The sequence below is a fragment of the Zeus faber genome (assembly GCF_960531495.2).
Source record: "Zeus faber genome assembly, chromosome: 14".
Classification (NCBI taxonomy): Eukaryota; Metazoa; Chordata; class Actinopteri; order Zeiformes; family Zeidae; genus Zeus; species Zeus faber.
This window is the reverse complement of record NC_137200.1, coordinates 5,706,854-5,734,836: the sequence shown is the minus strand read 5'-3', so window position 1 is coordinate 5,734,836 and position 27,983 is coordinate 5,706,854. Positions and strand designations below refer to the sequence as shown.

Here is a 27,983-nt window from a genome sequence, read left to right as displayed (position 1 = left end):
TCGAGAGGAACGGATTCTTTCCAACATCCTCTCCTCAAAGCCTCCATCAGTTTTGGGAAAGATGACCTCACAGTCTTTTAAGCTGCAGCTAGACTTTACTCCACTATTACACAGAGGAGAACTCTCTGTGTGTGTGTTTTTTTACCTTAAGCCTTATTTTCCAATCATTAGGGGTCAACCCAAATGAATCTTTTCAATCGCTCCAGTATTGAGATCACAGCCACGTTCTTCTGTGACCGCAAATGAACCCAATTTATTCTCTCAATACAGGGTCCATTTAAAAGATTCCGTTGCAAACATCACTAGGGTTGACTCCCAGTGAGAAGAATACCTTCAGGTGTTTTCAGGATTGCACTTCTAACCCATTGCATTTTGGCAAAAACCGTGTACGTTATTAGGCCGCCACATTAACTCTGACCGAGATCCGAGGAACATGACTGTGGTGACAGAGGATGAAGATGAGTATTGATGACGGTGATGATGATGGTGATGATGATGATGTTGTTTTATGACCTCCTTCAAAACCTGCGGGACTCACCTCGGCTACGGGAGTCGCCACGCGTTTCACGGCCAAAGGATAAAGGCGAGGGAGAAGAAGAGGAAAAGAAAGAGAAACTGGACAGGGCAAATGACGGCAGGAAGAAAGAAAGAAAGAAAGAAGCGGAGAGGGAGAGTAAGACAGTTGGATGAGGGAGGGAGCAGAGGGGACAAAGAGAGAATTTGAAAAAACACTCGACACATGTTAGTCGCAGCACAGACAGTTTAAACAGCAGTTTAAAGATGGCGGAACCTCTCGGATTTTCACTTTTGGAAGTGTGGTTGTCATTTCATTCTGAGTGTGATTTCACAACAAGGCCGTTTGGTTGAAGTTGAGTTTAAGAGGCTTATAATGACGTTCCAGATGCTAAAACATGTGTGTGAACAAGTTCAAATATACAGAAATTGCCAAATCAGTATTTGCATTAAACTGGTACTTATTGTAACCAATGTGCGAGTATTCGACTGCTTGATGAAAGAAAGGGTACATGCACAAATCCATCATGAATCCAGCGTAGCTTACCTTTTCCTCCAAGTCCTTTATCTGCCTCCTCTGGATGTCTGTCTTATCTTCGAGGTCACGGATTCGCTGAAAAGAATCACGTCCGTTATTAATGAACGCCAACATCGATCTCACATTATCGATGTCTAGTTTCAGGATTCACGTTCCGAAGAAAACAAGGTCTGCAAAAACATCTGTCAGTGTCACAATCACACAAGCCGATAATGTTTGCTTTTACCTCCATCAGGTGACACCTGAGGTGTCCACTATGTACAGTACGTATGTTTTCAGTACGCAACGCAGAACAGTGTTGACTCATAATGGGTTATTTGGGAATTTGAAACTAAATGAAACATCTCTCTTCTTTTTATTCAGTCAATTCAAATTAAATATGTATTTATTATTTTATTTATTTATATAAGTATATATACACACAGATAGATTTATTTATTTATATATACTTATAATCTGTATTTTATATTCTGTTTGCATGTTCATTTTTTGTGCGTTATTATGCATCTTCTCATCTGTATTTCAGGATTTTTCTTATGTTTGATTGCATTTGTCATAAAACATATATAATATTCTTCGACAAAAAGCCTTCAAAGCCAAACAAAGGCAAAAAAATCTACAATTTAAATTTATACAAAGTAAAAGAAATGTTAAAAGAACAAAAAACAAGCAAACTTAAACCTAAATCAAACCTGACTGGCTCAAAACACAGGGGGAATCTCACTTGCTGTAGCCCAACACAACTGACTAAGCTGTTCTGACTTCGACACATCTAATTAGCGTCTAATTACACGCTCAGATATGCACACGCAACACACACATTGTTCATTGTTTATCTTTAGTTTCATTTTTCTGGTTTATTGTTAAGTTAATTTTATCGTTAACTTCTTAGGTTTATGGCAAATGTATCCATCTTCGAGTTAGTGTTTAGGTTTGTACACTGACCATTTTTCTTGTTTATTTTTTTAGGTAATTTTTATTGTTTTTTTCTACTTTTTAGGTTTATATGTACAGGTTTATTGTATCTTGCTATATTTCAACTGTATTTTATTTTTGATGGTGAGAGTTATTGTATATTTTCACACTTTTGCATCCTCCATTTCACTTTGAGGTTTATATTGTTTAATTTATTTCTATTCATATTCGTATTGGCTTATTATTATAGCCTATTTTGAGGTGAGCTGCTGTGACACTGAAATGAAATGACACTGAAAGTATCCATGGATCTATCTTCTCTGTCACACACACGCACGCACGCACACACACACACACGACCTGGACAGACCTGGTGGGCCTGGTGCAGCAGCTCCATCCTCTCCTGCAGAATCTGGCAGTCGTACTCCCGGCTCTTCCTCAGCATCTGCCGCCGCAGCTTCTCCACCGCCGTGCGCAGTTCGTCTCTCTGCAGCTCGTCCAGCGGCTCGCCGTACTTGATCACCTGCAGAGGAGGGGAGAGCCCGAAATGGGATCGAAGTTTTTATTTTGGTAAAGCATGGCAAAGACGAATCAATGTCAACCAAAGAGCTCAGGAAGAACATTTTCTTAAAATCAAATCAGTGGTGTAGTCCAAGTCCACTAAAAAATGATACGTAACGGATACGTAACAATATAGTTTTGTGAGTTTTGTGAACTTTCACTTCAGTGATTTTGTTTCGCAAATACCAGGTAGAGTATAACTGCAATAAAACGGTGGGACGGGGGACGGTAGCTCAGGAGGTAGAGCTGGTCATCTAGTAATCTAAAGGTTGCTGGTTCAATCCCAGGCTCCTCCTGCTAGCAGGCTGTAGTGTCCTTGAGCAAGACACTTAACCCTCATTGCTCCTGATGGCTGCGTCCGTCGGTGTTTGAATAATTGTAAGTCGCTTTGGATAAAAGCGTCTGCAAAATGTAAATGTAAAATACATTTTGCAGGGGACCTTGGCGGTGGAAGGCGATGCGCCCCCAAGGATTTCCTGACAATTTTTCATTTTCATGACACACTTTAAATCAAAATATCTACTGTCCGACAATTATTTTACGTTTTAAATTGATTTAAGACGGACAATTCATAAAACAGGTAAGTGCAGCAGTGGCGTAAATGCGCAATGGAGAGGGAACCATCTCCACTCCACTGACGCCACTGTGTCAGGCTCCGCAGAGCAGAGGTTCTCAACCACTGGGCTGTTTTTCAGAAGTGATCTCCTCGCGGTGGAGTGGCTACCGTTATGATTGAATTAAACAAAAGAGCCCCCCGCAGGGAGGGAATCATCACAGTACAGTATACCCACTACAATAAACTAGACTACAACTAACTAAATACACCCAATGAAACAAGTACGATACTTTTACTCACTTTAACTGTAAAATACCTAAAATACCATCCTACATACTACTACCATCTGATTAACTACACCCATCTGGTCTTACAAGCATGTTATAACAAACATTTCCAACAGAATTATATATACTGCATGTAATCACCTTGTCTTGCTGCAGAGCGTTATATAGCGTGGCTTCCAACTCCTGGATTTGCTGTTAAGGAAAGAAAGAGAACAGCTGTTACTACATCGGATTACATGTGCTCACACACATAGTGCTCACACATAGTGCTCACACACATAGTGCGCACACACACACACACACACACACACACACACACACACACACACACACACACACACACACACACACACACACACACACACACACACACCCAACCAGTATATACACAACACATACATGCAGCATACATACAATATAGGCCTGGTCCAGGGCCTGTTTACGGTAGTCGAGCTCCTCTTCTAAATATCCTTTCTGCTTACAGAACATCTCCTGAACAAGGTGAAGGGGAAAGTAAAGGAAAAGAAAAATGACAAGTCATATAATGCATCATCCTGGCAGCTGTCAGTATAACATCAGTGCGCATAACTATGTAATAAACTGTGCAATATTCTGTAATAAAACTGTAACAAGTAAGCGTAACCCATCCATTATTAGCTGTGTCCATACTGACGTATAGCATTATTATTATTATCTATATCGATCTACATTTGAGAAATGTAGATCGATATAGATAATAATAATGCTGTAGATAGAGAAATGCCTTGTACATGAAAATTAGCTCAAAACCAGCCCATACCAGCAGAAGCTGCCATTGTAGCCTATAAATATAAGTATGTTGAAGGCTCCCTTTTGCATGCAGACAAAGTCAAACGGTCACTTATTTATTCAGTTGTATGATATGACCATTTCTTGTAGTTCTTGTACGACATGATGTTACTGTTATTTTGTTGTGATATCATGTCTGTGTTTAAATGTTGTTAAATTCCCCCAGTGCAATAAAATGTTTTTATTATAAAATATTTATTCTCAGAAACATTTAATTCAAAGATCTTTAAAATAAATAATCTGGTGAACGGGGTGAAAAATTGAAATATTTCGATGCCCAATACCCGGCAAACATTTCCCCTGACACAGAAGCAGAAGCTACATTTGTTGTAGGCAACGAGGGGTGAAATAGAGCGGCACTGCTATTATTCATTGCTGTAGAATCTGTGTATTATGTTTAAAGAGCGACGTTATCCCAACTGCAGGGTTGAGCTGACTTGCCATTTCTATCTCCAGGTCCATCATCTTCTGGTGCAGGGCGGCCTCGGTGCCTTCGATCTGCTGGATCCACTAGGGGGCGACAAAAGCAAGAAAAGCAGAGGTCAAAGTGGCGTGTGGTCAGTCTGCACCTGAGAAGCGTCCAGCTCTGCTCGTGTCAGACCTCACCTTCTCAGCAAGCGACAAAACCGTGCTGGCTTGAATAATAGCCACTTGCTCCTCATTTCGCAGGTTCTGGACAAAAAGCAGAAGAGGTCAATAGTCTCGTCATCATTTCATTAAAAATGTTTCTAAGGTACTGGTATTTACAAAATAAATGTACTGGTAACACACACAACTTACTCCATTGTCGCCAAGGATGTCCAGTAGTTTGATCAGATCAGGAATACACACATCCTGTAGAGAATAAAAAAAGTGAAAGTGAAATATCAAATCTCTAATTTTACCTGACTATTGCTTGATCACAATAAAATGTTCTAGTATGAACAAATATTTGACATAAGCAATAGTTTAGCACACACAAAATATGTGGATGCCACTTTCCATGCTAATATAGAAATAATGATGCAATTACACTCCGCTTTTGATACATGTAGGTATGTATGTATGTATGTATGTATGTATGTATGTATGTATGTATACATATATATATATATATAAACACACACACACACACACACACACACACACACACACACACACACTCACTTTTGGGACACTTACCTTGACGCCTTCCTTCATGCAGTAGATCTGCAGTGCGCTGACGCCCTCAGAGAACGGATGCATCCTCAGGTGGTTGAAGGGAGGGGACCGCCTCTCGCGCTCCTGCGAAAGAAAGAAGAACCCACATTGTAAACAAAAACATGGTTTAAAGATGGTATTTAGTTGGTGGTTTAAGAAATGTCCAAGTGCAAAGTGAAATCCAGATTTATAATCCAATGTGGTATTTCTCAGACAAGAACTTATTTTGTGATTCCACGGGTTTCAAGGACGACTCAACTTGAGTAGCAGATTCGCGGCCATTTTCTCAGTCATTAGCCGCGTTTACATGGCAGGAACTTTCCCCAGGAACTAGGAACCTTTGGCGGAACTGCACCCCCAGGGTCTAAATTAAGTTCCGGGAAAAAAGTCCCAGGAAACAAAAAGTCCCTCCTCGGGGGTACTACTTTTCAAAAGTCCAGGAACTTTGGGGGTGGGGCTTGCAGTGCTGAACATTTCTGATTGGTCGAGTACTCGCAACATTTCATTTCTTTTCAAATCTGGAGCCACAAACCAACTTTATGAACAGTTAGTTTTTTTGCTCTAAAAATGTTCCGTTTGTATAAAAAAAATTTAATGACCCATTTTCCGATAATAAAAACAGAAAACGAAAAAAAGGCAGAGTGCGTGCGTGACACACACACACACACACACACACACACACACACACACTCCCATATTTTACAATCTTTTTCAAACTTGATAATTAAATCTTGATTGTGATTACATTTTTTTGACAGTAAATACAGGGACAAAGGAATAAATACAAAGACAACCAACCAAAGCGATGTTCCACTTTCACTTTGGTTGCATAACCGCCACCTACTGTGCCTGAGCAGTTTGCTGTACACGCCTCACTTAACTGACCCAGCTGTTTAAGGACTGTTCGGACTCACGACCAGCTCTCTGACCAGGCTGTGTTGTACGCTGTGTATAATACCTCGGCGTGCGTGCTGCGTGCGCAGCGTCTCAGCGTCAAGCATCTCATTGCGCATCACCCTTTATATACTATATACACTATATATACTATATACACTGTATACATCTCATCACCATTCTCAGTCTCAGTCTCGTTCCCGCTCGCTTATCGACCAATTCGCTTAACGACCTGATCCTAGGAACGGAACTCGGTCGTAAAGTGAGGAGTACTTGTATAGTTTTTTCATATGTCAGTAGACTCATTTACATAATCTTCACAGGTCTTTAGACTGCGGTGGAAACGCAGACAACAGGCTGAAGGAACATTTTAGTTCCTTGAAAAAAGTTCCTGGGACTAAAAGTTCCAGGTACTTCGGGTGGATATGCAGGTATTTTCCCATTTAATTACAAATTTTTAAGTTTTCAAAAAATCAACTCCATTCATTGATTTTCAAGAATACAGTCCAATACTGTAATACAGCTCTTCCAATATCGTTGAACATCAATTGTTTGCCGTGTTTTTCCCCCATTATATTACTTCTCATTTAAAATATATATTTTTTCAAATTCTTTCCTCCTCCTATAAAAGAATCATTAATTACAGAATTGAAGTGAACTCTTCAACAAGGCAGGTTTTTAGCACTTCATACATATCACTCCTAAGTTTCCATCATCTCTTTGTCCTTTATTCATTCACGATCCGATCCATGCATGTATTTCAACATCTGAAGCAGAGCGTTCTACCTTAGGTACAATTACATTATGGCCAATTGTTTTTGAACAGTCTGACAACAAGATAAAAAAACTTCAAAATTGTTCTTTATCCTTATCCCCCCCCCCCCCCTCACATATCTTTTAAATGTTGTTACGTAGAGAGCCAGAAAAGTAACAATCTACGTCAAAAAGTGGCTCTAGATACCAGGGATGCAACAGTACAGTAGGCCCACGATTTGTCACGGTTTTGGGGCCACGGTAACAGTACCATTTTGGTATCTTTATATTTAAGAGTTGTTTTTAAAATGTTTTTATAGTCCTCTGCCATAAATAACAAGCAGGGCCGGCTCTTCCTATAGGCGATACACTGTAGGCGGCCGCCTAGGGCGCCATCCTGAGGGGGGGGGCGTGGAGAGGGAGCGATCAGGGCGATCCTGTCTCCCTTTCCAAAGGTCTTGACGATCCGTGTGTCACTTTCTCCCTGATGCTCTTAGGGATGCGGCCATTCCAGGGGTTTATTTTCTGACTGGACACCTTTATTGATTGCACTCTTTACAAAAACAATTCTATCTAGTTTTATCTCGTGTTGCTATTGAAAAGGCTGCTCAGCGTGAAATAAAAAACTACCTCTTCTGCAAAAATAAAGAAATGCCACGTGGCTCCGTGCAGACCCCGCACGGCTGACGTGTCCGGTGGAGCTCCAACAGTGGATTTAATAGGAAGCAGCACATACAGCATGACACGCCGGTACACTACGCGTCCAGTGGACTTCTACCTTGATATCGCAATACCGCAACACCGCAATTCACGTGTGCTTATTGAACTATAGAGATTGACCAGCTATTGACCACAGAAACTTGGATTCACACAGAGAACTCAGAAACCCCTGCTGCCCTCTCGACCCACTTCTCCTTCTCCCACACCCCTCCCTTGACTGGGTGAGGAGGGACAGGTTTGCTTATCTCGCAGAAGTGAAAATCCACTCCACTCCTCTCACTCTGCAATAATACCTTGTTTGAATATCATGCAATAATTGCTGCTGAGCCTGTTTAAATGTAGGACAGCTCAGTTATTCTCTTGTCTATGGCACAGATGGTTTGAGTCATACCTCTCAAGTAGATCCTACAGGGTGTCGTGGAAGGGAAAGGTGCCAGAGTCTCACCAGGTAAGGACCGGTGTCCAACATGGATCTGTGCTCGGCCATCTTCTCACTGTACACCTCCTCACTGGGATCGGTCATCCAGCTGATGACACCCAGCTCTACCTCTCCTTTACTCCAGGGGAAACCACGGTCACTGCAAGAATCTCGGCATGCCTCGCAGACATCTCTGTCTGGATGAAGGACCGCCACCTCCAACTGAATCTCTCCAAGACAGAACTCATCATCCTGGTAAGCCTAACCATTCCACACAACATACAGCTTGGCTCGCCATCATTTATACCGTCCGTGCCTGCAAGAAATCTTGGGGTAGTGATTGACGACCAGCTCTCTGGTCTATTTTCCTGTCTCTCGATCCTACATATTCACTCTGTACAACATCAGGAAGATCAGTCAGTATCTGTCGGAGCACTCAGCACAGCTCCTTGTCCAGGCGCTTATCGTCTCTTGACTAGACTACTGCAATGCTCTACTGGCTGGTCTACCAGCGCGCACTGTTTAACCACTGCAGATCATTCAGAATGCAGCTGCGCGCCTGGTTTTCAACCAGCCAAAGCGTGCAAATGTCACGCCTCTCTTCATCTCTCTTTACTGGCTCCCTGTAGCTGCCCGCATCAAGTTGAAATCGTTGATGCTGGCCTACAAGGCAGTCATTGGATCTGCATCCACATACACCATGGTACATGGTACATGGTACATGGTACATTTTATATCTAAGCACTTAAGAGGATTCTACCTTATATGTACTTCTTTTATTTGTAGATTTTAGTTCAGCATTTAATAAGGTACAGCCGCATCTTTTAATTAAGACGCTGAATGACCTTGTTGTCCACCCTTTCATTATTAGATGGTACCACTCATTTCTAACCACTCCTGTTAATGGTACCCTCTCAGAACCTAGAATCTTGAGCACGGGAGTCTCCTCAGGGTTGTATCAGTTCACCTGTCCTTTTTACCTTGTACACTAACAGTGTAAAAGCTATAACCCTTACAATCACATCATTAATTTCTCAGATGATACTGCCATCTTAGCTTTAACGAAAAAGGATAGCGATCTATCTGACCACTATTTAGAGGTATAAAGGTTTTTAAAATGGTGTGATGAGAACCACCTTGTCTTGAATGGAAAAAATGACTGAGGGCATGGTGTTTGACCCCAGGGGAGTTGGCGACCACAGGCTTTTGGTCATCCACGATGAAACCATCTCATAGGTCTCTTCATCGATTCTTGGTGTTTTCCTTGACAACTCATTAACCTGGAACACCCATGTTGACAGTCTCTGTAGGAGATAACAACGACTGCACTTCCTACGTCATAAAGAGTTCTACATGTTGATCAAAAAATTATGTTAGTCGTTTATCAGACTTACCATTTATCAGTCAAGCTGCTTTCACAAATGAACTCCAGACAATGAGTAATCATGCATAATAAGAATATAAAATAATAGAATAATCATGTCCGGACATTGTCCGGAGTTACTCTTTTACACATGCAGCACACAATTGGAGATTCTCCATGTTTGACGCGTTTACACTACCTGGAAATACTCTGCTTGGTATCGATGAGGGGTGGAGCCTGGGTAGAACATGCAGGAGGCAGGATGTGACGCAATGATGCTGCAGAGTTTTAGCATACCCAAGATGGCGGACGATGGTACAGACCTATCTTTTATTCCGTTGATACTCCATGTATTTGGATGTAATATAAACGAAAGAGTGGAAAGGAATATAAAGGAAAGCATAAAGGAGTACGAAGCAGTTACGCTCCATGCATGACGATACGCACAAAGGTAAATAACTGCCGCATGATAGAGGCATCATGGTCACGAGACAGGCTCACTAGGTCGCTGTGAATTCTCCGGACAGTCACCTGCTCTGTTCACACATGGGCTCAATTGGACATTACGCAGACTTTGTACTAGGGTCCTGGCTAGTCCGGGTAATGTCCAGTCCAAATGATTTGGTTCACACATACAGGTCCTCCAGGAAATGTCAGGATTATTTAAGGGTTGTAGTGCATGTGTTAAAGCAGCTTTAGAGAGCCATCAGATACAGCTCACAGCTTGGTTTGGTAACCTCTCCGTGCAACTTAAGTCTAAACTGGTCCAATTGATGCAGACTGCATGGAAGATTATAAGGGTAAGACAGCATCCATCCTTGCAATCTACTTACAATCAGGCTACTCTAAGGCAAGCCAATAGGATAGTAACCATCCTATATTTGTTTTGTATTTATTTTCATGTTTTATTTCCATCTGGTCATTTCAGATCCGCCCACTCCCTTTTGCTTTGCTGTCACTCCCTTCCCTTCACCTGGTTTCCGAAACTGCAGCTCATTCCCTGAGGCCCTCAGTATTAATTCCAGTCCACTTCTCTTTGTTCTCTGGCAGATTGTCTCTTGCATTACGCTGAGCTTTCCCGTACTACTATCTGTTTACTGTACCTTCCGTCTAAACCTCTGCCTGATTCCCTGAACTCTGATTCTCTGCCTGTACCCTGCCAGATGAGTTTGTCTTCACTGACTGATCTCCTGGTTTTGACCACTGCCTGTTATTTGGAATAAACCATGTGGACTCCTTATCTGATTGTTTTTGTGCCGTGCTTTTGGGTTCACATCCATTCTGGGTCAGTGAGCGTTACAGCACAATGCAATTGTTTTTTTGGGTTCATTTCTGGCCAGAAATTAACCCAGCTGACTCAGCAACTGTCAGACGAGAGAAGCTGGCACAGGCTGGTGCTCTACACTAACACGACCAACAACTCACCGCCATTGCAGGGGCTCTCCAGAAATCCTCTGCACGCCATGAAGAATGTTTGGAGGCTCTCAGAGATTCTGTGGCTCACTCTGATCAGTCCAACACGGCTTCTGCATCAGCTACCAGTTCTCCTTTTCATGCCATTTTCTGTCCGGAACCTCACCTCTCTGCTCCCAAACACTCCAGATACCTACTGGTGCTTCCTCACACTCTGCTCACTATCTTTTGAACTGCAACCTCTCAGGTATCGCACCCAGAGGTCACGAGTGACTTTCATAGTCACGCATCTCATGGGATGGGCTCGGGACTGGGGCATTACTAAGTGGGAGAACAGTCAGACCCCTGTCTTCAGTGACAGCATTCTCTGGCGATCTCCGGAGGGTTTTTGACCACACTACACCTGGCCGTGAGGCAGCCTCTGATCTTTTTAACCTGGTCCGAGGGGGCAATCGAGTTATCGACTATTCCATTGAGTTTGGGACTCCCGCAGCAGAGAGCAATTGGAATTCCTCATCGCTGGCTGGAGCCACAGGCTTTCTGATCTGAACACTCTCATTGCCATCCGCATTGACTGACTTCTCTGGGAGCGGAGGCGTGAGAGGACGCATCCAAGGTCTTCTGCGACCACTAGAATCGCCTCCTCCTTCTTTGGCAGATCCTACATTGATTGATTTGGCGGTGCAAATGCAGCTTTGCAGGACTAAGTTGTCATCAGTGGAACAATACCGCCGCCAGAGGGAGAACTACTGTCTGTACTGTGGTCATTACATGTCCAACTGTCCAGTAGGAGGGGCTCATCAATCAACCAGAGGGCTCTGGTGAGCTGTACAATGCACTCCGAAAGACCCTGTCATCCCCCACTCCTTGCTCAGCTGGGATTGGCCTCATTGACTCTGAAGCTGAGGCTAATCTTTTGGACTCCATCCTGACAGAACAACTGGCAATTCTCTGGGAGCCTCTGTCAAAACCCATCTACGCCAGAGCTCTGGATTGTCACCTTATCTGCTACGTCACTCATTGTACTATTCTTGTACATCTTGGCATATCAGATAATCATAATGAAACTGTTACATTCCACCTGATAGATTCTCCTCAACTACCGGTGATCTTTGGTTTCCCCTGGCTCCTGAAACATAATCCACAGATCAACTGGGGAACGGGTTCCATTCTACAATAGGGTTCATATTGCAACTAAGTATGCCTCAGATCTACTCTATCTTCTGTGTCTAGTTCTCTTCCTGCTGAATTCCCTGACCTCTCTGGGGAACCTCCTGAGCACTTGCCGCTGAAGGAGGCGTTCAACAAAGCTCGAGCCACCTTACTTCCACTTCATCTGCCCTACTACTGCGGTACTGAGCTTCTTCCTGGTTTTATGCCCCTGAGGGGCGGAATATACTCCCTGTCCATCCCCGAAATGAAAGCCATGGACGCCTATGTCCAGGAGTCATTGGTGGCGGGTAATATTCGACCCTGTTCATCTCCAGCCAGAGCGGGCTTCTTCTTTGTGGGGAAAAAGGCCTGTCACTGTGACCCTGCATTGACTACTGTGGTCTGAATGATAAAACAGTGAAAAACATGTATGCCCTTCCACTCCTATCTTCTGCCTTTGAACTCTTGCAGGAGGCAACCATGTTTACAAAGCTGGACCTGGACGAATGAAAAACATCTTCAAAAACGCCGAAAAGTGTGAATTCCCCGCACCCAAGGTCTCCATTTTGGGATTTGTGATTGCTGAAGGGAATGTGCTGATGGACAAAGCCAAGGATCAGTCGGTATTGGCCTCCAGGAAGAAGTTGCAGCAGTTCTTGGGGTTCGGCAACTTCTACAGAAGGTTCATCCGGAACTATAGCCTGGTGGCGGCACCACTAACTGCATTGATCTCCCCAAGTTCTCCTTTCATCTGGTCAACCGCGGTGGGCAAGGCCTTCTGTGAGTTAAAGAGAAGGTTCACCTCCTCATCCATTCTTAACCTGCCTGACCCCTCCCATCAGTTTGTGGTGGAGGTAGACGCCTCAGATTTGGGGGTAGGGGCCATACTCTCCCAAAAATACGGATCCCCTGCAGAGAGCAATTATGATTTTGGGAACTGGGAGCTGTTGGCAGTCAAGATGGCATTGAAGGGATGGAGGCACTGGTTGGAGGGAGCTGAGCAACCATTCATTGTCTGGAATGAACACAAGAACCTTGAATACATCTGGTCAGCCAAGCAGCTGATTACTGGACAGGCCAGTTGGGCACTGTTATTTAATCAATTTGACTTTTCTCTTTCATACAGACCGGGATCAAAGACACCAAAACTTAAGCCCTTTCTTGTGCCAGAGGAGATTCTGTCCTTTCCCTGCTCTGCTACCAGCCTCTCTCCATTTCAGTGTTCCCAGTGCTATCAGCCTCCTCTGTTCCCGAGCAGGGACGCAAGGCCAGCATCCCATCTGTTCAAACCTTCATCTGACGGTGCAAACGTACCTGGGGGCAGGCCTGTGCCACTCTACTACACACCTTTGACCGCTATCTGAGATCAGCGAATCACCGCCACACCCTGGCTCCCACCTACACTCTGGTACAGAAGGTCTGGCTCTCTACGTGGGACTCACCCCTCCGGGTTGAGTCCAGAAAGCTGGCCCCACGCTTTGTAAAGCCTTTCCCCATAGCCAAAATAATCAACCCAGCAGCTGTTTGCTTGCGTCTTTCCTGGTCTCTCCGCATCCATCCCACATTCCACGTCTCTTGACTCAAGCAGCTTAAGGAGAGTCTGTTTCATTCCCTCTGATTCTCTGCCTGTTTCCCTGGACCCTGATTCTCTACCTGTTCCCTGTCAGACAAGTTTGCCTTCTCTGACTGATCTCCTGGTTTTCACCCCTGCCTGTTATTTGGAATAAACCTTGTGGACTTTGACTTCTTACCTGATTGTTTACGTGTCGTGCTTATGGTTTCACATCCATTCTGAGTCAGGAAGCTTAACAGTTTCAGCTACTGCCCTTGGGGAGGAGGTTCAGAGTCCCTTGTTGCAGATTAAATAGATTTAAAAATTAATTTATCCCTGTGTCAATAAAACTTTTATATAGTGGCAGATAAGAAAAGGACAAGGCCAGGATGGACACTGGAGCATCCTTGTTTGAGTAAGGGATTTGTGCAGATCTTTACTTTTATTGATGTGTTTGTTTTCCTGTTTGTTTATAGGTGCTTTTCATTAACCTTACTTTGTATGTTTTTTGGATGTGGAATGTTAAGTCTTTCACGGCTGAAGCATGGGTTAAGCCCAAGCCAAATTTTCTACTTTGTGTGACAATAAATCATCTTGAATTTGAAAAGAAAGATTACTGTGACCAGGATTTATAGATTTCATTAAAGAAGAGTCATATATTTCAGTTAACTCAAAAAAACATGTTCTAGTGTGCAGTACCTAAGTTATATGCCTAGAGCTACATCAAGCTAAATCATGTTAATTCAAAACAAAAGTGTGATTCAATTTTATTACAACCATTTACTCATATCTAATTATTGTAAAAGTTTGATTAAAAAATAAAATACATGAACAAAAAACACTTTAATTCCGGTTGCACAATTTGAACTTTGGTTGCACCGTCTGAGGACATGGACATGGTTTTTTCGAGGTCATATAGCCTGTAAAATCTTTTCCCAGGGTTGTACTAACAGACTTAACAGTTGCTGTTCCTTTCAACAGTCTGTAAGTACAACACGAGTTTTGTCTTCAAATAAGCAGTTACCAATCAACTTACGGAGTGGAAAGTCTGTCCCTTATATAGACCACCAGGTGGCAGTGTAATCCAGTACTAGTTTATAGAGACGTTACTGAAAGACCTCTGTTTTAGATCTCCATTTGGCCACCTCACTGGCCAATGGCTCTGGCTGACCGGCTGTTTGGCTCAGTGACTGACTTGCTGCCTGTTGGTGTGCCTGTCATGGTAACCTGCTGGCCTTCAGAAAAGTGTGGACAGCTCTGATTACTGAGCAGCGGTGCAAGCCAGAGCGTCTTTGGCTCTGAACTGTCGTGCACATCATTTCATGGCAACCATGTGGCCGAATTACTGTAAATGAAACACATTTAATCAAAAAAAGTAAAAATTAAACCTTAAACTTCAAACACATATAAATAATTTAGTACTTACTGTAATATATATATATAGAGTATATGCCCCAAAAGGACAAACCCACCAAAAAAAAAAAAAAAAACTATATAAAAAGAATAAATTATTTTGCTCAATTTCCATTCATTCCTTGTTCAAAAGAGGAAGGTTTATTTGGTGAAAGCATTAGAGGAGTTTGCTCTGCGTTGCTGGGCGAAAATAACAATAGACTCTTTTGAAGATCAAAACATGTGTTTGGTTAAGTCTTCAAGGGGGATCACCTCAAGTTCCAGGATCCTGAACTCCAGCAGCTCGTTCTGGTCTTTGGAGTCTTGCAGCTCGGCGTGCAGCTTGACGGACTCCGACTCCACCCTGTCCACCTGCACAGAGAGAGAGAGAGCGGGCAAAATTGATGAAGGACTTTATACATGTGTCCATATCGCCAGAATGAATCTCACAACATTTTGCATACAGTGCATTTATTTTTTAATCAGCCCTGCCAGCTATTGTGACAAGATGTGGGTCTGACCTTTTCTAACAGTTCCTGATTCCGACGTAGGAAGAGCTGCTTCTCCTCCACCCATCTCGAATCCTACGGTCAAACAACAAGAGGTTCAGCAGTTAATGATTCAGTGATTCAAGCCTCTCGAGACAGACACAATGGCAGATGCTACACCAGTCTATCGAACAGTACATCTAAAATGATGCACACGCCCTTATATGTGACCCACCACAGATTTTAGGTAGTTTTGGTGCTGTCTTACTTTTTTTGTTTTTCACGTCATTTGAAAGTGGAGAATCAAAGCTTCAAAATAAGGTGTCACTTTTGCGAATCAAGCAAATATTTCTAAAGCTATGGCTTGTTAATGATGAGGGTGCAGCAAACTGTGTTTCTGAGATAATCACCCTCAAAGATTTCCTAACACTTGGTGAAGTCAGCTTGTCTTCTTCGTTGGTATACGCCACCTACACAATAATATCTCCATGTGTGTGTAAAAGTAGTACCTTTTAAAGGTTGAACTCTATCAAAACGGTTTCACATTGTGACTTCACATCACATGGAATATTGATGAATGATCTTCACCTTGACGGAAACGATCCATTGGCGTTGTTGATCCAGCGTCTTGGTAAGTGAGCTGCGTTTCCCCATGTAATCTAACGGAAATATGTAACTCCCCGGTTTAACAGTTATCTACTATTTACAAATCAAACTCCGTTTTTGAAAATACAATTAGAGATAAAAAAAAACCACAAAGGAACACAAATCTGGAAAAATCTAATTTTCCTTCTAAAAAGGTTTTTTCAACATCATTTGGCGGCTTGTGGCGATTTTAGAAATGCGCAAAATAGCGGGTTTTGCTCTGGTGGGTCACATATAGAGATTGTCACTAAGTTCTACTTGAATGTTCTGTCAACTTCATCTGAGCTTTGAAGGTTTAAACTCAATCCCATGAGTTTATAAAAGCGTATAGTATAGTTGCCGTATAGCTCCACATAACCTGAAAGCATATATGATATGTTCAGATCAAGGACTAGTGAGACCCGATGTAACTAATGGTCTTATGATAATAATAATAATAATAATAATAGTAATAATAATTATAATAATAATTATTATAATTATTATAACATGTAATTATTGTTAATATATACTGTTATGATTATACAAGTTAAAAAAATTATTAGTATTGGTATAACTTATAGATACTTTCTTAAACAGCAAATCAAAATATATGCATTTGTCATACACAGTATGTATGCATTGCTCTGTGCATGCATACATACACATATACAAATTTATGTGTGTGTGACTTGGTGTGCATGGTGTTTTAATTTCCTACCTGTCCCTTTAGCGTCAGTTCCTTCTCCAGGTCCTCGATCTTGGCCTTATACCTGAGAACATCTGCGTGAAGTTGCTCCTGAGCCTAAAACAAAACAAACATAATCAAAAACTGATCTTCCTGCAGACATTTTCCTTGTATTTTGTTGTTTTTCTTTCTAAATGTCCACATATGAAGCTGTTTGTGCCACGAGTCATTAAGTTGGTGGGAATGAAATCGTTCCATTTAATATTTTTGATGCTATAACTTTATTCATGTAAACAGAGGCCACATTTGACCGAAGCTGTTAGGTGACACTCCTTAATCTTAATTGGTTCTTAAACTGGGGAGAAATAGTCTATAGAGGCTTGTCTTTTGTGCCAACTTTTTTTTTGTAAATTTGTAACTTTGAGCATCTCCCACATGCTCAGCGGGTTTTTAACGTCCATAAAGTAATGTTACCCTGGCTTCCATCTCAGCGTCCAGTATGCCTCCTTTCTGCTCCTGCAGGAGTGCATATGCTCTCTGCAAAGCCTGGTACTCTCTGGTCAGCTGCCGAAAACGTAGCTCTGACTCCTCATTGGCCAGACCCTGGTTCGATGGATACGCACGCACGCATGCACGCACACACATACACACGTTATTTTTTGGTACCAGCTTTGTTTTCGATATTTTATGTGAGGGATAATGTGCTGTGAGACGGTCATTATCGCAAAATAACCCCTTGCAGGGTGATCAGGTCTATCTATCTATATCACTAAATATAAGAAAACATTGAGACAGAATATTGATTTGAAATTATATGGCTAGTAAGTCTAGTTTAAGAACTTCCGCTAAGAATTCATCTGTTCAAGTTTTCCATTGTAGTGTCCATGTGGTGGCATAAGATGGCGCCACTAGCTACTGTTAGCATTAGCATGTAGCCGGGGTGAAATGAGGGGGTTGAAACCAGGCAGAGAATTGGTTGCCCCTGGCGGTCATTTTTAACACAGATATACTTCTATTGATGATTCCATTGACCAATCAGAATCGAGTGTTCCACGCAGCCGTGTAATATCAAGTCTTACTAGTTTACAACTGTTAACCGCAGACAACTAAATCCAAGAAGGTCAAGTTCTCCCTGCCCAGAAGAGCGATTAACACGCACCTCATCCAGGTCTTCGTCCGGCGTGGCGGGAGTTCTGTCAACTCGAAAAGAGGCCACCGAGGAGGTCTCCGAGTCCATGGACTCCTCATCATAACCAAAGAAGGTGTCCACCACGATGTGCCTCTGCGGAGGAGAAAACCATCTGTGACTGCAGCTCAAAGCAAAGCCCCTCATGATGTGCACTGTGATCGGGGAGATGGGTTTTGACACCCTCCATTCCAGATGATGTAATCGAGGTAGTCACCCAACAAATACATTTATTGTTACATAACCTTTTCGGATAAATTGTCAGGGTATCGCGTTATCCCAGTGGGGAAAGGATTACGATTTATTTCAAAGAGGAAGTTAAGGAAAAATATGTAAGAGCTCCAACAGCTTTATGTTAAAATAAAGGACTGTGCCGGGTTTTGCTCCATTTCCACTATATTAGACAGATATTCTTTATTTTTACTATGCTTACTCAGTGGAGATTACAATGACTTCACTTTTTAACTACTTTTAAACAAGTTTTAAAAGTTATTTTTGGATGTTAAAAAACAGACCAAAACAACAAGAAGGGGACTGTGACTCGAATAATCGTTTTTATTTAATGTAAGAAAAATGACCAGCAAGCCTTTAAACACCAATATGCTTTACCTTTATAGGCCTGGAACTTCGTTTATGCCTCTTCTTTCTTAGAAGTTTTTCTCTATCCTGGAAAAAACAACATGCAATATTAGTGATCGGTGAGATTACCTTTCAGCCAAGTTGAAGTTATTTGTAAACAAACAGAAACACACTGAATAAGAGCACAGAAGAGTATGTTCAATATTTTCTCAAAATATCAAGGTTGATGTGGCCTGTGAAGCACTAGAAAATATCACATTATTTTTCACATTAGGCATCCATTTTGTCAGACAGAAGGTAAGTGATTAACCACGTTAAACATTTAATCAAAGTTACAATTAATGTTAAAACTTTGAATTAAAGACTTTTGGTCGTTGTTGGCCTATTTTCTTCACAGTGCACCTCTGTTAACTCAAATGGTTTTGTTCTTATAAGGGGTGTTGGGATTCTCCAAATCCAGGATTCGATTTGACTTTCAATTTTAAGGTCACGATTCGATTTTAAATTTACATATTACAATGTTTGTATTGACGTTTGTAAGTCTTGAATTGTAAAGAAAAACACTTGTTTCTCAATAAGAAACTCTGAGTCCAGTCATATTAAATCATTATAACAAATGTTATTTTTTTGTGGTGGAATAAATATAAACTAAATATTTCATATAATTTCAGAGATAAAATAAATGCTTGGGAGCCGTATCTCTTTTCAGAAAAGAGAGACTTTTCAACACTACTGCTAGAGCGTGTCTCTTCTCCTCTGCTCACTGTGTCCGCGTCTGCTCTGCTGGTTCTTCTCTAATCAGACTTCACTCATCATATCTCATGTTCCGTTTAACATTATTATCTTATCTTTAATATCACAATCCAAATCATATCCATAACCTTAACTACTCTCATGGAGCGCGTACCGGTGCAGACTGGAACTTATCACAAGCTGCAGGTGTCTGTTCTGCCCTCTCAAGTGGATAAACTAAGTGGACATATTGTGATATTTGATTGAATTGGAGTGCACTTTTTCTTTAAATTATTAGAATGCACAAGCTGCGAGCTCAAGCTCCTGCAGCTCCTTGAGGTTCAGCTTGCCTGGATTGCCATGTGGATGTGAGTGTGTATAAGCCGGTGAGCCCGGTAACTAAATCTGGGTTGAGTTGCGCTCACTCTGGTCAGATCATCGATCATGGTCTGCTGCTCGAGGACCTGCAGCTTGAGGAAGGCGATCTCCTGTTCATCGTGAGCCTGGTCCAGGTCGTTCAGAGACTTGAGCTTCTTCAGGGGAGGATGGGAGCTGATCTTCTCTTTCTACAGACACAAAACAGAGAGAGCATCTCTGAATCAGAGGTGGACAGTCGTTCAGCCTGTACCATCCCTACAGATCATCCTTATCATCCTCATCACCATCATCTACAGCAAGTCACTGAAAGATGAACCAAAATTAAAACATTTCAGCCATCATGCATTTTGTTCAGTCTCTTCACTGTGGGAAAAGAACTGACGGCTGCATGGTTTTCACTTTATCCAATAGGTGGAGAGAGACAAACGTAGAAATTGCCAAAAGTAGCCGAATCATCTCCTATTGTTTTCAATTTATTTTTCGTATAATCAGCAACTCATAAAACTCATAAGAGGACTGAGACGGTACAAATTATGCTTGGGGAGCAACAGCACACCCTACTGAAAAAACACTGTACATCCTGTTCTTGTCACTTCTGGCAATAATATGCAAAGCACAAATTATTTCCGGATATGAATGAAATTCGAGATCAAGAACAAAATTTAATCATTTATATTGATAAAAAGGTAAATCTTACCCCAAAAAAACAGCCATAATGCAGATAATTCAGATGTTTTAAATAACAGACGAACATTATTGACATGGGGTTAAAATAAAAGTTTATGGCATGAGAGCTGCTTAAGGACATTAAGAACCTGGTCCCCACCATCTCAAGGTTCTCCTTGGCCAGGCCCTTGAGTTTGTCCTCAAGCCTCTGTAGTGTCTGGGTCAGGTCATCGTTCCTCTTGTTCAGCAGCTTGTTCTTGTCCAGCAGCGGCTTGCACTGTTTTTCTGACTCACGCACTCGCTTCAGCTGGAAGAGTGAAAGAGAGACAGACAGGGACAGAGTGATGCAGGTCGGTCAGTCAAGAAAATACAAGGTGGGGGAGAAAAGAAGAGGTAGAAAGATGGGGAAATTAAGATAGGAAGGACCCGTGGATAAAGGCTACTGGATAGTGAATAACAGAATAGCAATTACTGTTAAATTATCTTTATCTTTTATGCATTGTTGGGTTTGGGGTCTGGGCTCTGCTTCTCATCACTCCGGGCGAGGTGTACAGCATACATAGGCACTTAGTGAGCTAGAAATATAGGAGTGCTGAGGTCGAATCCCGCCAGTATATAGAAGAGTAGAACCCAACAGGTGGATGCAGGGGAGGTGGGCAGCAAGCAAGCAGCAGCAAAGCAGGCAACAAAGGGATTGGCTGCTTAAAAAGGGCGTGGAAGCGTGTGGCGCAGTCAAGTTGTCTGACAGAACTAGCTCTGGAAGCTACGCATCATTTATACAAATTGAACATCATTGCATTTAGCGCAATGTTTCTCTGGCAAACTCAGAACCAACAAAGTGTCCAAACCTAAGGTCTGAATGCGAACTCTGTCGCTAGACCTGTATTTGAATTCCACTTTTCTCACAAGACACTTTAAACGATTCCTGCTAAACTGGCACTCACTGGGTGAAAGGGAAACCTTCGACAAAGGACATTCCTCTGATTTGTGGTAATTGGCTCGTTTTAGTTTTTATTGTTAGGCATGTCTTGAAACATCATGACATGTTTGCTGATCACAGGTGGGGAGAATTCACTTTATTATCCAAAAATTGGTCGTACCAGCTCGTTCCTCTCGTCTACCAGCAGCGAGTTGCGGTCCTCCAGCTTGCGTATGGTGGAGTTGAGTTCAGCGACCCGTCTCTGGTTTCTCCTCATGTCCTGATGGCAACACAGAATTGCCATTTTCAATGTAATTTTCTTATTTGATATAGAGGTCATGAAACAATTTAAATGTATCTAGGAAAGTCACTTGTTTAAGTGGCGATTCTGTTGCTGGTCTCTGAATTTGTGTTGCAACAACCTGACAAAACATTCCTAACATGTACAAAAGTGCAGTGCACTTTGAAATGATTTTGATTGGGAAACATTGAAAGATTTGCTTTGGGGCATCTGTTTAGCTCTGGGTAGGGACAGGAGGGACAAGCCCGAGCTATATCGAGGAGCTAATGAATTTTCCCAACCAATATGGAAAGGGAGACATGAAGGATCCAACAATATCTTAGTATATAATTCTCTTTCCTTTAGTTAGAATTTAGTTGAATGAGGGTTGGAAAGCAGCGAACCTACCCTAAGGTAAAAGCAAGGAACCCTTTAGAAAACCCTAACCTTCAACCAAATAGTTTGCTCAGGAGTGAGGAAACAGCGTGGGGAGGAGAAACAGTATTGTAAATTGAATATTTAATCAAATGGAAAAACTCTCTTCCTAATCAGTTACTGTTTTATGCTCTTTTATTCCTTGAGAGCTTGTCGCGTGCGGTTACGCAATTTGTGCCAGGAGTGCTTTTTTTTCTTTACCCTTCAAGGTCAAGGTCATGCACATTTTTAAGGTGTCGCTGTAATTACTGTATAACTTAAAGGAGCGATCTGTGACATGTGATTCCCTCACTGTGTAAATTGACCATGATACAGTGGCAGGGGTTTGAAAATATTGTTGTCCAACGCCAGTCAGACCTCTGGCACCTCAATGTCTGCTGAGAATTCACTCTCTCCAAACAGGAAGTACAGCCTGGACTCTGTTCAGGAGGAAATAACCCTCGATTCCACTTATATTCCCAAAATTGTTCAATTTTAGATTGCTTACACTGATGAACATTGAACTCCAAACAATCGGCGTTGCGAGACCCCTCCTTTATGAAGGTGAAGGAGTAAAATCTTTGCGTTTGACAATTTGGTGCTGTTCCCATAACTTCCTCTAGGTGGCTCTAGGTGGCTTGTCGCTAATTGTCCAACGTTACTCATTGCGGCTTTAAAATACACCTTCTTTAACATTCAAATACATCAAGGAATTTGGTCTGGCCTATCTTCAGCAGACATGTGGCATGTTCCACTGTACTGATACTGCAAACATCTCTTGCCCAGTGAAGGTTGGATTAAGGTCAAAGGTTTATCAATGACTATAATTACGGTCAAGTAGAAAATAAGAACAAACGGTGGAATTCATCTCCACTTCTATCCTGCTGCTTAGCCACTGTCAACCTTGTGAGCCCTTTAAACAAGATTAAAAGCATAAATGTTTCCTTGTGACAAACACCTGCATTTATGTGTCATTTATGTGTCACACATTAACAGGGTTGACTGTGGCTCAGCCCTAATAATGATGTCAATAAATCTCCCCCCAGAAAAATCATTGAAAATGTCAAAATCAAATGCTTTTCTCTAGACGTCGCAGAAACTAGATTTTTTTTACAACAAATCTGTACATACAGATTTGTTGTATAAAAATCTAGTATGTCTATATGTGTTTATCACATTTAGTGGCATGATTGACAACTTGCTAAATTTTATCTGAAGCTCGCAGATTTGTTGTTTTACCTGATGCACTATTCACAGTAAGGCCCAGAAATGGGTTTCAAGCTGTTTAAATACAATTTTATTTTATTCTGGCATCAAAAATCATCATTTTCGGCAATAGAAAATATAATATAACTCTGAAAGGTCCATCTTGCAACATTATTGAAATTTTTTATAAAGATTTTACTTTGCATAGTCTACTGTTTTTTTTCACTAAGCAGCATCACAATTCATAGCAAAACAACAGTAAGCGTGATTTTTATGCATGATTCCAAGATTCTATGATGTTCCTAATTGTCAACATTATGTTTTCCACAAAGAAATTACAATTGGGCATTACTGTTTGGTATTAATTAAACCATAAGTGTAAAAAGTTATAAACAGGCAAGGTCAATTTCTGGTCGCATGGCGGAGGTTCATTTAAAACCATCACTTTAATTACAGGCTTAAAAAGGACAGCAAAATTAAAAAAAAGAGGATCAAATCGTGTAATTATCCTGGAGAAAGCCCGTCCCGGTCTGCTCAGCGGAGGCAGCGCAAAAGCCACACAATCCTTTTGTAAATTTGCCCCTCAGTATGTTTCCACTCACCGGGCTCCCACAGTGCTCAGCCCCATCCCCGGCCCTCCCAGGGATCTCTCGCTTGGGGCTCCCCAGGCCGCACTCGGCCTCCTTGACCAGGAAGAGCTGCTCGTCCAGGGCGTCTTTCTGCAGCTGCAGCTTCTGCAGGAAACCCGTTGCGGACTCCAGCTCCTTCTCCAGGGCAAAGACTGTCCGGTCTTTAGACTTGATTTCGTCCACCTGGAGTGAGGAGAGCAGGGAGAATGGGCTCAGTCTTTCTCTTTAGCTCCTCAACGATCCACAAAGACATAAAGTATGATGCACATACTGTAAGTTAGAGGGGAAATCACTTTCTTGCAGTTTAGCAGCAATTGGTATGGGCCCAGACCAGTGATAAAACTGGTGAGGGATGCAACGGTATAGTGGGCTCACGGTTCGGTATGTATCGCAGTTTTGGGGCCATGGTAATGGTACGGTTTCGGTATCTTTATATTTTAGAAAAAAAAAATGTTTTAAGTTAAAAGTTGTAAAAAATTTTTTATAGTAGTCTGCTTTAAATAACTACGCTCTGTGTGTATGACAGTGGAGGAGGGATGAGATGGGGGTTCGAGTTCATTGGAGTGTTGTTATAATTTGCATACATCTGATTTGAGGGGAGGTATCCTGGTTAGTGGATAATTCAAATATTAATCTCTGTAAATATTTATTCATATATTCCTATATAAATATAGATTTTTTTTGTTATGTTTCACAATAAAAAACAACAGGTATAGACAGTTTTTTTTCACATAAATAATAACAGTAAAATAACTTATTGAAATTACACCTCACAATCAGACCAGTGCGTGTACGCCTTTGCTTTGTGAACCTGACGTGACAGTGACTGGGAGGAGCATAGGATATCTCTTATATAGAGGGGAAACATTTTCCGGCAGCAACAGACGGCAACTTAAACAAACACAGCATGAAACCGTAAAACTTGACAAAAAAAAGAAAAGCTCATCACCCAGCGAGACTCGGTTCCCTTTCATTCCTACAAAAGATCAAGTTCAAAAGAATCTTCAAGAGAAGTCCATAATAAAGAGGGACACATCACAGGGGGTTATTTTCCGACTGGACACCTTGATTGATTGCACTCTTTACTAAAACATTTCGATGTAGTTTTATCTTGTGGTTCTATGGAAAAGGCTGCGTAGTTCAAGAGAAATAGAGAAATGCTGCGAGCCTTTGTGTAGACCCCGCACGACTGACGTGCCATAGAAAGCAGCACTTTAAACGTAGCTTACGGGCGCGGCGCACAGTAGCCCATTGCGCCAACGCATCCGGTGGATTTCTACTGTGATACCGTAATACTGCGGTTCACGTGTGTATTGAACTGTAGGGGGCTAGTGAAGTTGAAGGGAGGACTGGCATCTGTACACCATGGCACCGCTTTATAAAAAGGCAGTACCAGTTGTAAAATAGGAGCTAGTTATTAAAAAAACACCCAAATGTAGAGTAAAGCTTTCGCCCACAAAAATTTCCCACCAATATATGTTATGCGGTGTATGCCAAATGCATGATAAAAGAATCCTGCATTCGCTCCATCAATATGTACTACTTGTTTTAGTGTTAATCCACATTTTTGAGGCTGGTGTGATCAAAACTGTCTGACCTGGGAGTATTTTGAATTGCATCAAAAAAGATTTTCCATAAAAAGATGTATTAATGTTGCAATCCTGCAGCCCCCGCCCCCCTGTACTGTGACCCACCAGGTAGGTGGGTCGGTAGGTAGGTGGCGACCCGTAGTTTGAAAACCACTGATCGATAATAGGAGCTGTAATGCAAATAATTGTTTCACATATCCTGGTGACTACCACGGTAAATGAGCAAGCGTTCACTGGGAAAACATAGTGAATAAAAATCAAATGGTGTTATTCCTGACAAGTCATTGAGTTCAGTGGCCTTAATAATGCTACAAAATTCTGTAACCTTGGTGGTGAAAAAAATCAACAAACACAAAAAACACGCCAAACATTCTAGAGGCGTGGTTCAGGTACCAGTCTGCGGATGTCCTTCTCACAGTCCCACTTGATCTTGGTGATCTGCTCCTGGTGATGCTGGTGCTCCATCCTCAGGTCGCCCGCCTTCATCTTGTCGGACTGGATCATGGTGCTGAGCGCCTCGTCCGTCTGCTTCTTGGACGACTTCAGCTCGATGATCTCCTGCAGGAGCTTCACGCGCTCCTGGTCGAAGAACCGCCGCGCGTCCTCTTTGGCTTCCAGGGTCAGTGCCGTGCGGACCTGGGGGGGGAGGGGGAGAAGCAAAGGTGAGAAAAAGGAGAGACGTGTAACTGTGACATTTTTCCCCCCATTTCTCAACATTTTTAAATATTATACATTCTCCATTTAATGTCCTCTGCTTTCCAAATATGCAGCCTTAGACCTAGGCCCATCGCATTCACCACAACTTTCTTTTGCATGCCAACACGCATCTGCACATGCGGATGTGTTCTATGATTAACGCCCATGAGAAATGTTTACAGGATAAAAAAAACTTATATGAACTTAGTTCCGCTGTTTCTGAATTTACAAAGTTTCATGGTATCTTTTCTTATCTTGCTCACTTTCTCTCCGCTCCCGTCGCGGATTGCGCTCAGCGCCGCCTTGAGCCGCTGGTTCTCCTGGTCCTTGATCTTGGCGTGGCGCGCCAGTTCCTGCTCGTGCTGCCGCGTCAGGTTCTCCCGGAGCCCCTGCAGCTCCTTCAGCTTCTCCTCGTGCCACTTGGCTCGCTGCTCGGTGAGGGCGGCCGTGTGGCGGTGCTGCTCCTGCTCCCGCACGCGCTTCACCTCCTGCACCTTGTCCCGCTCCAGCTTGGTCACCTGTTGGGAGGAGGGTAGAGAAGGAGAGTAGAGAGGGGAGGAGAGAGCGAAGGAGAGGAGAGAGGGGAGGGGAGGAGAGAGGGGAGGAGAGTAGAGAGGGGAGGGGAGGAGAGAGGGAAGGAGAGGAGAGAGGGGAGGGGAAAGGAGAAGAGTAGAGAGGTGAGGGGAGGGGAGAGGGAAGGAGAGGAGAGGAGAGGAGAAGAGGCACAATATATTGGAAAGGCAATGTAGGAAATGGCCCTTTGTGGTTAAGTTTTGGAGGATTTTGGTCATATTTGAACTACTGTATATAATTGTTGTAGTTTAAGAGGGCTTTTCTAGTGCACTTGAGACCAGAACAAAGCATTCAACATTTTTGGATTGGTTCTGCTTTTGCTTTTCTTAATCTGCAGATGAAAGATCAAAGTGGCATGACTGTTTTGTGCCCAAAATGTAAATATAGTGACGCCAAAAAGTAGCAGCCAGGACACTTTCTAACACAGGGGAGAATCGCAGCTCGGCCTAATAATGCTATCAAAGAACACATAGGAAACATAAGCAATGCAGAATTTGAGGTGCTTTTTGGGTGTGCAGTTCATTTTGAAAGAAAGCATTTGTGGTGATATATACTGGGAGAATTGGGGTTTAATTAGGTACATAAGAGGCTTGTCATACCCTGGGAGACCTGATAGCATCTTGACACATTCCTATACTATACCTTGCATTTTTCCTGGTGCAGCTCTATCTGAATGTCAGTCAGCTTGGACCTCAGGTCTTCGTTGGCTGCCTGTAGGGCAGAGATGAGCGCTTCGGGCTTCTCGCCCTTCGTGCGCCCTTTCTTGGCCATGGAGTCAAACACTACTGCAGTTGCGCCTCCGATGCTTTCATTGAGACTTTACAGAAACAGTCCGAGTCACTCGAGTAGTTTCCAATTCCTCCGCTTCCCCATTCTCCTAGTGAAACAAGGGCTGTGGTCGAGGGAAGACAGAGACATAAATGGTTAGAGGTGATTTTTGCCAACTGTAGGCAAAATTGAAAGCAAACAAGCAGAACATGAATTTGTGTTGTATAATTATTCCACCATAACAATAAATTCCATACAATAGCTGATGATATGATGAGACATGCTAGAGCAAGGCACCAGTTGCAAAATACTTGCATTTGCCACAGGGTGTGCATTAAACTATAGGCTGAAGATGATTCCTTCTTGACTGGTATGTGTGTTGGTGTCTATGTGCTTTCTTCTTCTTTGTCATTAACTGATCCCAACTTTGGGTTGGGGTTATGACTTCTTGTCGCTTCTTGCTGCATCTGCCGTCCTCCAAATGTTAGGGAGGGTGAAGTTGTGACATCACAAAGACATGACATGATGCTTCAT

The 27,983-nt window shown here is 42.4% G+C and overlaps 1 protein-coding gene across 2 annotated transcripts; it reads right to left on the bottom strand.

Annotated features, from left to right (window-relative positions):
- Positions 1 to 564: 564 nt before the first annotated feature.
- Positions 565 to 27,452, bottom strand: jakmip2 (janus kinase and microtubule interacting protein 2; the record flags this gene model as incomplete). 2 transcript variants are annotated; one of them, XM_080013183.1, is made up of 22 exons in its annotated part: positions 565 to 615; positions 1,061 to 1,126; positions 2,337 to 2,489; positions 3,512 to 3,562; positions 3,785 to 3,862; positions 4,640 to 4,708; positions 4,805 to 4,870; positions 4,979 to 5,032; positions 5,360 to 5,461; positions 15,308 to 15,406; positions 15,556 to 15,618; positions 16,868 to 16,951; positions 17,309 to 17,437; positions 17,994 to 18,116; positions 18,630 to 18,686; positions 19,757 to 19,897; positions 20,536 to 20,682; positions 21,476 to 21,574; positions 23,797 to 24,006; positions 25,806 to 26,048; positions 26,372 to 26,626; positions 27,324 to 27,452. In XM_080013183.1, 22 exons carry the CDS (start codon positions 27,450 to 27,452, stop codon positions 565 to 567), a joined length of 2,469 nt encoding a protein of 822 aa, XP_079869309.1. The 2 variants fall into 2 exon arrangements, with proteins under 2 accessions (XP_079869309.1, XP_079869310.1); XM_080013184.1 differs by lacking the exon at positions 15,556 to 15,618.
- Positions 27,453 to 27,983: the final 531 nt, after the last annotated feature.